At 42.4% G+C, this 15,431-nt stretch overlaps 1 protein-coding gene across 2 annotated transcripts; it reads left to right on the top strand.

The window, feature by feature from the left end:
• The first annotated feature begins 281 nt into the window (after window positions 1-281).
• Window positions 282-9,970, top strand: NEIL2 (nei like DNA glycosylase 2). Of its 2 annotated transcripts, none has more exons than XM_070734837.1 (5): window positions 282-328; window positions 5,232-5,437; window positions 6,218-6,558; window positions 7,275-7,471; window positions 8,798-9,970. In XM_070734837.1, exons 2-5 carry the CDS (start codon window positions 5,300-5,302, stop codon window positions 9,115-9,117), a joined length of 996 nt encoding a protein of 331 aa, XP_070590938.1. In that variant the 5' UTR covers window positions 282-328; window positions 5,232-5,299; the 3' UTR covers window positions 9,118-9,970. The 2 variants fall into 2 exon arrangements, with proteins under 2 accessions (XP_070590938.1, XP_070590937.1); XM_070734836.1 differs by lacking the exon at window positions 282-328 and adding an exon at window positions 4,009-4,246.
• Window positions 9,971-15,431: the final 5,461 nt, after the last annotated feature.

Here is a 15,431-nt window from a genome sequence, read left to right as displayed (position 1 = left end):
TCTATGAAAACTGGCATCTTTTTTTAAAAAATATTTTCGGCACTGCACATACAGTCACCATCTTGTTTTTGGCTTTCTTTCTTTTAACTTTTAATTTTTTAATTTAACTTTAAACCTTTTTAAATTTAATTTTAAATTAAATTTTTCTTTTGAACATGTGCAGAACTGAGTTTCCGGTACTGTGCATGTGGTCACCATCTTGCTTTCAGTTTTCTTTTTTTTAAAATTTGTTTAAAAAAAATATTTTATCTTTCTTCTGAGCATGTGCAGAAGCCGAGTTTGCACTGTGCATGCGGTTGCCATCTTGAGGAAGCAAATTGGCAGTGAGGTAAGTTAGAACCCACCCCTGCTTGGGTGTCCTCAACTTTTCAGTCCCAGAAATAGTGCCTGGCTGCAAAATATTTTTTACTCAACCCATGACATTTCCTAGCTCTAACAGTAATGTGCAAGCTAGAAAGAACATCTGAAGGCATGTGTAATGTTCTAATGTACAGAGGTTATGGTTATGTATGGCAAAAAGTGGACCTAGGGTGTGTTTTTCCAAATGCAGTAAGATTAAATGTTTAGTTTAGAAGAGCTGTGTGTGCGTGTGTGTGTGTACACATACACATATAGTATATATAGTATGTATCCTTTGGTGTGCTGTGTGTAATATGTATGTACACATATGGCATACAGTGGTCCCTTGACTTTCGCAGGGAATACTTTCCAAGACCGCCCGCGAAAGTCAAATTTCCACAAAGTAGAGATGCTCCCTCCCTTCCTCCTCCCTCCTCCATTCCTGGTTTTGCTTACCCCCAGAACCCACGGGGCAACGGGGTGGCAAGCTAGGGGCTTTGCTGCGCTTGCTGCCGGCGTCTCCCATGGCGACAGCGGCAGCACTGGTGCTCAGGGTCAGGGCAGGGGAAGGGGAAGCTCAAGGCAAGAGGGATCCAGGCCAGGTCAGCTGGGAGGTCAGACGCTACCACTAAGGGAGACGGCTTAGGTGGGTGGGGGGAGAAGAGGCGGCGGCGGTGGGTGGCAGTAAGGCTCGGCTTCAAGTGGAGCTTACCAACATTCCGAGAATTAAAGGGGAGGGATCGGGAGGCTGGGGCAGAAGCAGACTTTTTATTTAAAGAAGCAGGATGGCTGGGGTGGTGGGGAGGAGGAGAGTTAAAACACACAGTATTATACATCGGCCGGTTGAAGGAAAACCCATGGTGCTCAAAAAAACCAGGGAGTATTTTTTAATTAATATTTTTTGAAAACCCGTGGTATAGCCCTTCTGCAAAAGTTGGACCCGCAAAAGTCAAGGGACCACTGTATATTCATAAAATTAAATAGTATATTTTGGATGTTCGGTAGCAGTAAGTAAACAGGGAAATTGTATCTCATTGAGGCCTTTGAGGCGAAGAGAGACCAGGCACCCTAACTCTAACCTTTGATGTGAGTGACGTCAAGTTGGCCATGCCTACCCAGTCACATGACCACCCAACAACCACTAACCAGTCACATGACTATGAAACCATGCCCATCACATGACCGTCAAGCCATGCCACAATCACAGAGTGGCAGTAAAAACATTTGGAACCCACCCCTATCACTAAGTGCACCATTGGAAGATCACTGAATACTGCATTCAGTTTGGGTCGCCATGATGCAAAAAGGATATTGAGATTCTAGAAAAAGTGCAGAGAAGAGAAACAAAGATGATTAGGGGACTGGAGGCTAAAACATATGAAGAACGATTACAGGAACTGGGTATGTCTACTTTAATGAAAAGAAGTACCAGAGGAGACATGATAGCAGTACTGTATTCCAATATCTCAGGGATTGCCACAAAGAAGGAGTCAACCTATTCTCCAAAGCACTTGAGAGTAGAACAAGAAGCAATGGGTGAAAACTAAACAAGGAGAGAAGTAACTTCGAACTTAGGAGAAATTTCCTGACAGTTAGAATAATTAATCAGTGGAACAGCTTGCCCCCAAAAGTTGTGAATGCTCTAACATTGGAAGTTTTTAAGATGTTGGACAACCATTGTGAGCCACCCCGAGTCTATGGAGAGGGGCGGCATACAAATCTAATAAATAAATAAATAAATTTTCCAGAAGTAGTGTAGGCTTTCCTGCCTAAGCAGGGGGTTGGACTAGAAGACCTCCAAGGCCCCTTCCAACTCTGTTGTTGTTTTAACTCGAGTCCATCCCTCTTGCTGCTGGCTGTCCTTTTCCATCTTTCTAAGCATTAAAGCCTTTATGATAATATGTACAAAGTAGGATAATTTGAGCTTAGTAATTTATGACTCTAGATAAGAACTATGTAAATTTCTTTGATGAATCTATTTTGTTGGCTGTCCCGGTTGTCTTAGGAGCCTTCTCCAGCTTTCAAAACTTGTGTTATTTTTTACGGCACTTTAGCATGGGAACATTGTACACATCCTGAAAACTTTTTTTTTTAAAAAACCCACACTTTCTGTAAGAAAAGAAAATCTATACAAGCTCATAAATAAGTATTTTAAAAAAGTTTTGTCCTTTTTGTGGAGAAAATAGATTGCAAATCAGAAATTTTACCAGAGTTGCCATTTATTTTTGAAAATACAGGTTATCAACCAAGGGAAAAGGATACAAGAGATCCTTGGTGCTCTCTCTCTGAGACTGGTAATAATAATAATAATTTATAATTTATTAGATTTGTATGCCGCCCCTCTCCGAAGACTAGGAGTGGCTCACAACAAGATAAACGGTGTACAAATCCAATTTTTAAAAATACAATTTAAAACCCTTATAATAAAATAATCACACAACCCAATCAAACCAAACCATACACCAACGTTGACAACTGGGGTGTTAATTTCCCCATGCCTTGCTGCAAAGATGAGTTTTTAATAATTTACAAAAGGCAAGGAGGGTGGGGGCAGTCCTAATCTCTGGGGGAGGGGGATTTGATTCCAGAGGGCCGGGGTCGACACAGAGAAGGCTCTTCCCTTGGGTCCTGCCAGACGACATTGTTTAGTCGATGGGACCGGAGAAGGCCAACTCTGTGGGACCTAATAGTTCCCTTGCAGACGTTTCATTGCCCAAACTAGATTTTTTTCCCGTTAGAAGCACAATTAAAATAAGGTATACTATATGACATAAATTTTAAAATATAAAATACAAGATTAAGATGTGTCCAAATTAAACAGATCTTGTTCAGAAACGGATAGTTGCCTGAGCAATGAAACGTCTGCAAGAAAACAACTAAGCTCAGAGAGCACCGAGGACCTTTTCACTTCAACCCTGAGCTACAAATATTCGCCTTTATTTAAAAAAGGGACATTTTATTCTCTCACTGTGGCTACATTCACACAAACTGCAAAACTATCCCAAGTGAATGCTAGGCAAATTTTGCTTTTTGTGCAAATACTTTTGCACTTAGCCTCTTTTAACGAGTTTGAGGAACACAACAGTGCACGATTAGACTGATTACACTTTTTACCTCATAGTTCAAACAGCGAACGGCAGAACTAGAACGTGTAAGTCAGTGATTTTCAACCTTTTTTGAGCCGCGGCACATTTTTCACATTTACGAAACCTTGGGGCACATTGAGGGGGGGCGCTAAAAAAAGTTTGGACAAAAAAAATCCTCTCTCTCCCTCCCTTTCACTCTATTTCTTTCGCCCTCCCTCTTTCTCTCACTTCCTTCCTTTCTTTCTCTCTCCATCCCCCTTTCTTTCTCTTCCTTCCTTCCTCTTTTTTGCTCTTTCTCTCTCTCCCTCCCTGCCTCCTTCTTTCTCCTTCCCTCCCTCTCTTTCTCTCTCTCTCTTTCTCTCTCTCTCTCTTTCTTTCTGAGCTTCGCGGCACACCTGACCATGTCTCGCGGCACACTAGTGTGCCACGGCACACTGGTTGAAAAACACTGGTGTAAGTGACTTTCCAAGGCTCTCCCCCAGCCCCAATTAGTTCACTCATCGCAGGATAGGATGGACGGAGCAGAGATCGATGGAGAGGAGCCGTTCGGTTCTCGATTGAAAAGGTCTGCCGAGGCAAAGGGGGGAACCGGGAATAAGAATCTCCCGCTTAGAAATGAAAGAAGGCAGGAAGCGATCTGAAAGCATTGGTGGCTTCGAGTCCCACTCCTTAAATTTCACAGAGGAAAATAACTTCAATTTTTTTAAAAAAGTCATTGATCGTACCATCTGCATTTTATTTTTTTCCGACTAGATGTGAACGCGCGTATATACGTCTTCGTTCTTTACTACTACAACTTTCAAGAGCCTCCAGTGTAAGATGTATGTATTTGGGTTTGTTTTGCAGATACACGTCGTTCCCTAAAATGCTCCAAACGTCTATTGTAAATAGACTATATATCCCGTATTTTCAAACTGCTATTGGTTGATAAATAAATTAAAAAATCTATGATATCAAAAGCATGCAAATACTTAGAAATAACTGGAGACAAGGATGGTCTGCATTAGGGGCTGGGACAAATTTATTTTAAAAATGGTAAGAGCAACATCAAAACCAGACGTTTGACGTGTTGAGTGAGACATTAAGTGAGTTTTGCCTCATTTTATTATCTTCCTTGTCACAATTTAAGTTGATAAATTAGTAACTGGTTGTTAAGTGAATCTGGCTTCTCCACTGATCTTGCTAGTCCCTGGGACACTGCAGTGTTCAGAAATATGAACTGGTTGCCAAGTATCTGAATTTTGACCACATGAGCAAGGGGATACTGCAAATGTTGTATCTCTGGAATTTTCATTTTTATCCTCGTAACAATCTTTCCTGGCTGAGTGTACTTTACTAAATGTTAGAAAACAGAGAATAAGTGAGATAGTGCCAGAAAAAGTGACATTTCTGCCTCTCCAGGGGTCTCACTAAAGTGTCTGAAAGAGTTAACAATGTGGCTTCCCCTCTCGAAAAGTGCTTGTCCGAAACTGGGGGGAAAATCAGGCAATTGTGCAAGTTAGTTACAGTCTTAATCATACTTAAAAGTTGAACAGTACAAATTCATAGGACTTACTGAAAGGAAATCCAGCTGATTATAATATGCTTTTGAAAAAGGTTAATGCTGTTATGTTAGGGGCTGCCACTGCCACTCTACTACAAGTCTTAGTGTATAGTCTTTGGAGAAGGGCGGCATACAAATAATAATAATAATAGTAGTAGTAGTAGTAGTAGTAGTAGTAGTAGTAGTAGATGTTGTCTAGGCTTGGAGGCCATCCTTGTTGCATAGAATAGCATTTTTAACCATTTTCCTCAATATTCTTTCAGCCTTGAACTTGATTGTCTGGAGTCTCAGTAATTCAGCGGTGATCCCCAGTTTTTGTGCTCTTGCAGCAATGCCAGAAGGCCCCTCTGTAAAGAAGTTCCAGCTTCTGTGTTCTCCCTGTGTAGGGAAGATGGTATCCAAGGTGGGAGGAAACACTAGACAGATCAATCCAGATGATTTGAAAACACTGACACTGGGGGATATCCAAGTGAGTTTTGCTGGGTAATAAACATTTAACTCTTTTTTAAAATAGCTACTTCACCTTATTTTGTACTAATGCTGTTTTTCCAATATTATAATAGTTAAAAATTTATATAGCCTATGACATCATTAGTAGTAGCAATCAGTAGAAAATACTACAGTTCAAGAAAGATACAGAAGACAGCATTTTGCTCAAGGCAAATTAGAGACTTGATTATTACCCTTGCATTTCATGTATGGTTTTTGGCAATGTAACAATTGGCCACTTTCTGGAGACTGCATCTCCCAATTTTTTAAAAAAAATTGACTTAAGTCTTGACAACATTTCACATGATGTTCAAGATTACATGTTAGAATATGTAAATGCCAACAGATTTGGTACTTTGATGCCAGATATTTCTGAAATGTAGTTTTAAAAATAACTTTGTCCAAGATTGCCATGTAGGATAGCTACATACATTCTGCTGCTTTTGGTTACCATATTGCTGGCTTTAGGTTTAAGAAATCTGAATAAGAATTCCATTCTGGGGCCTGTTTTATGGGAACTCTAATAGGTAACTTTCCCAGTCTGAATTCCTGCTTCATAGCTAAAGACTTGCTCAGATATTTTTGTTAGTTAACAGGCTCATCTGTTTCTCTCTCACCCGGCTACACTTTTATTAAACATTAGAGAAGTTATATAAACAAAGAAGGCAAAGAGGAATAAAAAGAAGGAACACTTCTAGGGTTACTAAAATGGAGAATATAGAATAGAATGTGAGATTTTTTTAAATGATTTTTTTTCCAGGTCCATGGGAAGAACTTGTTTTTGGCTTTTGGCACCAAAGAGAAAGTAAAGCCCAGCCATGACAGCAAATCCTTGGATTTGCCTGAACACAGATCGGAAATGTCTGGAAGCAGTTCCTTTCTTCAGAGCCAGAAAGAAAATGAAGTTGAAATATGTAATCCTGAATGTTATCAGCAAGAAGAGTCAGCAAGCTGGTTGGCATCTGATATGGATAATAATAATGGGCAGAGTTGGAAATGGCTCCGCTTCCACTTTGGTCTGTATGGAAGCATGCGAGCCAATGAGTTTGCAAGGGCAAATAAAGCAAACAAAAGAGGCGACTGGAAAGATCCAATTCCCAGGTTAGGCTTTGAGGTTTACAAAGGGAGTTTTACCCTACTGCTACATAGGAATTCCTTGAATTACAACAGTAATTGAACCTTGTAATTATGGTCATAAGTCATAACTGTCATAAAGTGGCTTACTTCATGATTGGACCTGATTTTGCAACTCTTTTTGTAATTTGCAATGGGGTGGATTTTTTGTTTTTGCCAGAAATCAGAAGTAAACTCCAGTTTCTAGAAGAACCATAATAACCACGTGATTAAGGGATGCAGTAAACAGCTGTAAAAGTGGGCTGATTGCATCCTAATGTGGTCAGATGGCCACCAGGTGGGGCTGATGTTATAATTTTAAAATCAGGTCTACTCTAAACAACCTTTGGGGAGGGGGGTGCCTGTCATAATATCAGACAGCCATTAAATGACCAGTTGTAAATTGAGGACTACTCGTAACTGGACTAGTTCTGGAAAAAGCACAACAGGGCTTCTCCCCCCCCCCTTTTTTTTAAATAAAGCAAAAACATGTAACATTTAATTAATTATATTTTAAGTTATTAAGAAATTAAGATTATCCATCATACATTTACCATTTTTCCTGTTTAGTCACATTAAAACTTAGAATTTAAAAAATGGAGATAATCTCTCATGTTTTTCAGGGTCACATGCAGCCCATGAAATTTGGGCTCAGTTCATCTGCTCTAAATTAATAGGTGTTTGTTTTTATTTTGGATATTTAGGCTGGTTCTCCATTTTGATGCTGCGAGCTTTCTGGTATTTTATAACTGCCGCATTCAGCAATGCTCTTCTCCTAACACTGATCCAGCAACTGATATCCTGAGCCTGGAGTTTGACCGGGAGCGGGCTCTGGAGATCCTTGCTCGAGATATTCCTGTGTGCTACATGCTCCTGAACCAAAGTTATTTCTCAGGAATAGGTAGGTTTAAAATTAATATCAAGATAAAAAAATATACATGCATGCTTAATTTTGGGATTTATAATGGGAGTTGTTGCAAAATGTGCAGGGGTTGTAGTAATCTGCTAGGGCAGCAATTCTACTGAAGATTGGATTTTGCAAATGAATTGACTTAAAAAGGAATCTGTGACATCTATTTAAACATAAAATTGAGGGCCAATAATGGAACAGGGTCCAGAGCACCCATATCTCTACCATTTAAAAAAACATGACAATTACATGTTTACATCCTGAATAATAGCAATAGCAATAGACTTACTGGTATATACCCCTTCACTGTGCATATTGCCCCCAACAATCTGGGTCCTCACTTTACCGAACTTGGGAGGATGGAAGGCTGAGTCAACCTTGAGCCTGGTGAGATTAGAATTGCCAAATTGCAGTTGCAATTGCATCTAACCATTCCGCCACTGCAGCTCTAATGAATGACAGTGATAGAGATGCAGATGACAGACTCAATAATTCCTCTGTAGAACGGTGTCAGCAGCTCCTTGGGCAGTTTGTGCTTCCTGAGTTGGCGCAGAAATAACATTCTTTGTTGTGCTTTTTTGATGACATTTTTTATGTTAGGTGACCATTTTAGGTCTTGAGATATGATAGAACCTAGAAATTTGAAGGTCTCTATTGTTGATACTGTGTTTTCTAGTATTGTAAGAGGTGGTAGAATGGGAGTGTTTCTCCTAAAGCCTACCACCATTTCTACACTTTTGAGTGTGTTCAGTTCCAGATTGTTCTGGTTATACCACGAAGCTAGTTGTTCAACCTCGAATCTGTATGCGGTTTCATCATTGTCTTGAATGAGACCAATCATTGTATCAACTGCAAACTTCAGTAGTTTAACAGATGGATCGTTTGAGATACATTCATTGGTATAGAGAGAGAAGTGGTGGGAGTACACAACCTTGCGGGGTGGGGACTGTGCTAATTGTATGCCGCCCCGAGTTTGCGGAGAGGGGCGGCATACAAATCCAATAAATAAATAAATAAATAAATAAAATGTACAGGTATCTGATGTGATTTTGCCTAGCTTCACTTGCTGTTTCCTGTCTGTTAGGAAGCTTGTGATCCACTTAAAAATTTTAAGTTTTCACCCTGCCTTACAGCAGCCTTAATATTTATAGTTCTTGTGTTTCCCTGATAATTAGTTAGGAACTAGGGGGATTATTTCCCAAGGCTCCTTTGAGGACTCCAATTTGGAAAGGCTAATCCTTAGCATAAGTAACGCTTTTTTCCACTTCACTTTCTTTATAGGATCCTCACTTTCTCCTGAACTCTTCTCTCTTCCAGGAAATATCATTAAAAATGAGGCGCTGTATTTAGCAAGGATCCATCCAATGTCCCTTGGCTCCTCGTTGAAATCCACAGATCTCAAATCTTTGCTTGATCATGTTGTCCAGTTCAGCTTGGCGTGGCTCCATAACAAGGTGGGAAGACAAAGATTGCAGCTACAGATTTACATGAAGGATAAGTGTCCCAAAGGGCATGAGGTAAAGAAGGAAACATTTGGACCACCAGATGGGTTGAAAAGACTCACATGGTGGTGTCCACAATGCCAGCCTCAAGTGCCACTTGAAGAGATGGATATGCCCCTTGTACAAGGTACCTGATTTTTACAATCTCTTTGGTTGTATGATTTCAAGAGATAATGTGGAAATCAGGCAACAAGTTTATTATTCCATAGAGAATGTGCAAACTCAAGTGTCCCTTAAAGGGATTTAAAATTTACAATTACATACTATGTGGATTGAGCCATCTCTTTCCACAGTTCAAGTAGCCGCTTATTTAGTACCTGAAGATTTGCGGTTAATGAAAATGATTCAACATATGCAAATGCAGCATGCAAGATAAAGCTTTCTATCAATGATGAAGCTATTTGGAGGGTGGGGAATGGTTCACTTTCATCTATGTCAGGAATGCTCTCTATGCTTGGACCATAGTTATCCTGGAGTTACACAAAGTCAAACTTTTTTTTCAGATTCTCATTCCAATATTCTTTTATTATAGGAATGACTTATTTAAAAGTAATTCTTTATAACCACCATTTGTAATTAGGTAAGACTTTGTGTCCTATTTAATTTTCTGAGGTAGTGTTAAGGATCAAAATTTTGCAACTAAGTTTTGATTTGTAAATGAGGAATCCATTTATAGTTGACCTGAAATATTGGTAAGCTATTAAAACAAAGGCATGGCATTTGGCTGGGAGGAATAAGAAGGTGCAACTCTGTTCTAGAATTTGAATATGTTTAATGTTAAGAAATTACTATTTTATTTTTTAAAATTTATTTAACACTAATAACACAGATGGTATTTTGAAAGTTCCACTTTCTCAGTTACTCAATTTATATCTTGATATACTAGGCAGAAGAGGCTTAGAATCTTGTTTATTTAAAAGTTGAAAGCTCTCCTGTACATTGAAGCTCCTGAATGTCATTAAAATATGACTTGTTGGTTTGAATGAAACATTTCTTGTGCTGATTTTTACGTGATTGGAGTAGAACTTAGAATAACCTTTTTGTCACTTTGAATGTACATTAATTGGCATACATTAAAATGAAATTTTGTTACAGACAGTTCTAAAACGGTTGTGTCAGGCCGAAGCCATCGTTTGAGTTAGAGACTTTGGCCTGCCACAATTAGAGTAGTACCATGGGAATACGGAGGGATGGTTGCATGAAGGGGAAAGATACCAGCCACAACAAATTCCTTTCTTGAAAAGTCAGTGTCATCTTTTGTTCTGCACTAGCAGAAATACGGAGGAGATTTCTGGACGTGCAGATGCTGGACTGGTTCACGTGATGAACTTGTGGGTGTCGAGATGATGGGTAAAACTTACCCTGGGTGGGGAACTGTAGCATAGTTAGTTTGACGACAGTGTGTGCCAGCATGGCTCTGTTAATAAATTGGAACTTGGAAGAACGCCAGGTTCGTCCATCAAGACTGATTTATTTCTCAGATGTTATTTGGAACCTTGACAGGTCACCACCTTCAATACGCACTATATAAAATGACAAAATAAATGCATACAAAATTATGTATATACCCACATATATATTAAATTATAGAGAAATCGCAGTCTAGTCCAGATGTTTTATAATACAGTGCAATACTGTACTGTACTAATACTAATACTAATACTATACTATACTATACTATACTATACTATACTATACTATACTATATACCATACCCAGGGCCGCCAATAGACGGGTACTACTGGGAGTGGTGTAACGGGCCCGGCCAAATTGACAAATAGGGGGGGCCCGGATGGTTTTGCCGGCCCCCTGGCACCCCCAGTAATTTGTGCCCAGTGAGCAGCGCCGACACCGAGCTCCAGCTCCTCGCTCGCACAGGCGCAGTACCGGCCCTCTCTTGAAGCGCGCGGCGAAGGTAGGAGCCCCTTGGGGTGGCGGCATTGGGGAACGAGGCTTGGGCGGCTGGGGCGTTCCCTGTAGCTGTAGTCGCATCCCCGCTAAACGCGCACACACACCACACACACTCAGGCGCGCGGTGGCTCCTGCTGCTGCTGCTGCTCGGGGTTGCAAAGTGTGACGCACGCCGCGGAGCCGAGGCATGGCTTTCACTTTACTTAGGGGAATACCCCTTCTCGCGGCCAAAAATAGGACCACCTCTTGCTTGGCTGGTGGCGGCGGTTGCGTGGGCGGGCGGTGCGGGGGCTCCATGGGAGGAGGAGGAGGAGAAGGAGGCAAGCAAGCAGGCGAGGAGGAGGAGGAGGATCTCTCTCTCCACCCGCGCCAATGTTCTCTTGAGGGGAAGGAATCGGGCTTTGCATCTGCCAGGCGACAACCGAAGAAAGCCGGCTTGGCGTGGAGGAAAGAAAGCGGGGGAAAACATCCAAAAGGGCGGCGTGGAAGCACGCACCTTTGTGTGGGGGGGTATATTTCAATAAAAATACACAGTTGGCGTAGGTGTGCGTGTATGGTCTGTGATTTCATTGCACACACTGGCGGGGAGCAAGCTGCAAAAACAAACGGACGCCGCGGATACAAACGCGCAGCTTCTTATTTTATTAATCAACCGAGCGTTATCTGCAAGCGGCCACGTTCAAACAAACCCCAACCCGGCGAAATGCAAACGTTTCTCGTCTTCTTTCCCGTCCTTAGCGCACCCCAAAATGCCCCCCCCGGCCCCACACACCCTTTTCGCCAGCATCCGGAGAATGAGAGAGAGTGAGAGCGACAGAGCAAGATAGAGAGAAAGTGAGAGAGAGAGAGAGAGAAAGAGGGGGGAGAGAAAGAGATAGCAAGAGAGAGACAACGAGAGAGAGAAAGAGTGAGAGAAAGAAAACAAGAGAAAGTGAGAAAAAAAAGAGCAACAGGGGGAGAGATAGAGAAAGAGGGGGAGAGAGAGAAAGAGAAAGAAAGAAGAGTGAGAGATGAGAGAGGAAGGAAGAGAGTGAGAGAGAGGAAGAAAGCAAGATAGAAAGAGAAAAAGAGATGAGAGAAGAAGGGAGTGAGAGAGGAAGAAAGAGATGAGAGAGGAAGGAAGAGAGTGAGAGAGAGGAAGAAAGAAAGATAGAGAAAGAGAAAGAAAGAGAGAGATGAGAGGAAGGAAGAGAGAGGAAGAAAGAGAAGAGTGGAAGGAAGAGAGAGAGAGAAATGATAGAATAAAGGGGAGAAAAAAGAGAAATGAGAAAATGATTGAGGCAGAGAATGACAGGAAAGAGAGGTGACTCTTGATTTAAAGCATATGGTAAAAGCACTTAAATAATAACAGAAAACCCCCCCAGCCCTCACCTGTTTTTATTAATAGTTTTTCTGGTTGTTTTAGTTTTAATAGTAATGGATTTTGGCTTTTTTAATTATTAATTTATTTTAATAAAAAAGAAGGGATTTATATATTTATATATTTATATATTTATATATTTATATATATATGCTGCCCAGTCCCAAGTTTTTCCTTATTTCCAGATTGCATTTCCTCTTGGTGAGGTTGCTTCTTGTACTACCTTCAGGTGGCATGGAGAATAAATAGATGCCATCTGCTCTGTGGCAGCCCTTTAAAGATTGGGAAACTACTATTATATCCCCCCTCAGTTTTCTATTTGTTGAGCTAAACATACTCATTCTCTTAGCCCTTGTTCATAGGATTTAGCCTCTAGGCCAGGGGTGTCAAACTCAATTTCATTGAGGGCCATATCAGGGCTGTGTTTGACCTCAGAGGGCCGGGGGAGGGCTTGCCCAGGGTGTGTGGCCATGGTGGGCATGGCACGGGATTTGGGGGCAGTAGTTTTAAAATGGCGGGGGGGCCCATACACTTAGGCTGTATGGGGCCCCAAAATTCCTGATGGCGGCCCTGACCATACCATACCATACCATACTAACAAAGTTGGCAGCACCTTGGAGGTCCTCTAGTCCAGAGGTCCCCAACCGCCGGTCCGCGGACCAGGACCGGGCCGTTGGGGGTTTTCAGCCGGTCCGCGGCGGCGCTGCCCTCCCGGCAGAGAACATTATGCAGGACGGGGTGGGGCGTCGGGCGGTGACGCAGCCCTCCACACTTCTCCACAGGGCGGGGAGAATCAGGAGGCTCCTTTGGCGGCTGGGGGCTGCCTGGCTTTGTGATTTTGGCTGGGGGGGGAGTTAGGAAGGTCCTACTTCTCCCCCCCCAGCCAAAAATTCAAAGCCTATCTGCTGGATACGGGCGATGAGTGGGACAGAGCGGCGCGGAAGCCTCTTGCAGCAGCTGCCACAGCCACCGGCTTCGGTGCCGTTCGTCCCGCCCATCGCCCGTATCCAGCAGAAGCTGCTGCCCGAGTGCTCTTGGCCGGCGGGATTCAAAGTGCTGGGGTGGGGGTGTCCTGACAGCCCCCCCACCCCAGTGCTTCGCCTCCCGCTGGGACACCCCCCACCCCAGCACTTTAAATCCCGCCGGCCAAGAGCACTCGGGCAGCAGCTTCTGCTGGATACGGGCGATGGGCGGGACGAACGGCACCGAAGCCGGTGGCTGTGGCAGCTGCTGCAAGAGGCTTCCGCGCCGCTCTGTCCCACTCATCGCCCGTATCCAGCAGATAGGCTTTGAATTTTTGGCTGGGGGGGGGAGAAGTAGGACCTTCCTAACTCCCCCCCCCAGCCAAAATCACAAAGCCAGGCAGCCCCCAGCCGCCAAAGGAGCCTCCTGATTCTCCCCGCCCTGTGGAGAAGTGTGGAGGGCTGCGTCACTAAGCTCCACCCCTCCATAACCCCACCCCCATATGACCAAAGCCCCCCCCCCCCACCGGGCCGTGGAAAACTCGTCTAACTTAAAGCCGGTCCCTGGTGCTAAAAAGGTTGGGGACCTCTGCTCTAGTCCAACCCCCTGCTTAGGCAGCAAACCCTACACCACTTCATACAAAGGGTTGACTCTCGTCTTTGTGCAACCCCTGAGATATTGGAATTCTGCTATCATGTCTCTCCTAGTCCTTCCTTTCATTAAACTAGACATACCCAATTCCTGCAACCCTTCTTCATATGTTTTAGCCTCCATCCTCTAATCATGTTTGTTGCTCTTCTCTGCACTCTTTCTAGAGTCTCCACATCCTTTTTACATCGTGGCGACCAAAATAGAATGCAGTATTCCATGTTGTAGCCTTATCAAGTGATATTAACTTACAAAGTGATATTAACACTTCACGTGGCTTTCCTGGAAATGGGGGAGGATAAAAATGCCCTCTCCCATTCCCCCTGAGGCTCTCTGGAAATCAAAAATGCCCTCCCGGAGCCTCTGAGTGAGCCAAAAATCAGCTGGACGGCAAACACATGCACATGAGCTAAGGGAATGGCTCGCATGCCAGCAGATATGGCTTTGCGTGCCACCTGTGGCACCCGTGCCATAGGTTTCCATCACTGATCTATGGCATATATATGAGCCTACCACACAGTAGGCTCCCCAAATCTGAAATTACAATAACAAAAATCTTGTGAGATTGCAAAATCTCACCAGACTTTTATTCTCTTATCTGAAATTATGAAATTTTAAATCATAAAACCAAAATCCAGTAAGATTTGACAATTTTCAAAAAGTAAAACAAAACTATAGTATTTTCCTTTTATATTGGCATCTGCCATTCGTGTGCAGGAAGGCTATTGGTCTTTGGAAGAAAGATTGAATCAAAATAGTAATTTAGAAGTCAGACCCCATGTTTAGACATTTGCTGAAGAAAAAAAATGGGATGGAAACCAGGAGATTTTTGTAAACTGATTACAGATTTCTAGGGGAAGTTGAAAAGATCCTCTATTTTAAAATTTTTATTGTGTATTTCCTACCCCTTTGTCTCTACTATCATTCTCTTAGAAGGGAATGCATGGCGCTACATATATTTTTCTACAGGTTGCTCTGTTCTGCTTGTCACCATTGCTTGACTGGCAGAAGTTTCAAATGACAACACTGACCCTATTATGGGATTGGAAACTAAACAGTGTTAGGTCTGGTTAACATCGGAAGAGGAAACTATCAGAGAATCATAGGGATCCAAACTAGACATGGACGTTGATAAATTAATCCAGAGAGAAAATATTTATTTATTTATTGGATTTGCATGCCGCCCCTCTCCGTAGACTCGGGGCGGCTAACAACAGTAATTAAAAGCATCATATAATAATAATGGTAACCACTTTCATATTGTTGGCAAGAACACTATATGATGTGTCCAAAAAGTCACCAGGAGTCACTCATCAGAATCTTTTTATCTGTTAAACGAACATCACACGAGCCCTGGCAACAGACAAATGCAAAAATTGGGAAGAACCCTACCTCATTTCAGTATTTCAGTGATAAGGAAAACACTACAATTGCATACTTATGGTATCTTCATTTAGTGCAGCACAGTAGGCTGTCATTTGACCTCTTTTATTTTTTGCTAGGAAGTAAATCACTTCAGGGAATGATGGAGTGGGCTGAATTTGGGCACAGGACTAAAAAAAAGTGA

Source organism: Erythrolamprus reginae, chromosome 1 (assembly GCF_031021105.1).
Source record: "Erythrolamprus reginae isolate rEryReg1 chromosome 1, rEryReg1.hap1, whole genome shotgun sequence".
Classification (NCBI taxonomy): Eukaryota; Metazoa; Chordata; class Lepidosauria; order Squamata; family Dipsadidae; genus Erythrolamprus; species Erythrolamprus reginae.
The sequence above is the reverse complement of the archived record's forward strand: the minus strand, read 5'-3'. Positions and strand labels throughout refer to the sequence as shown.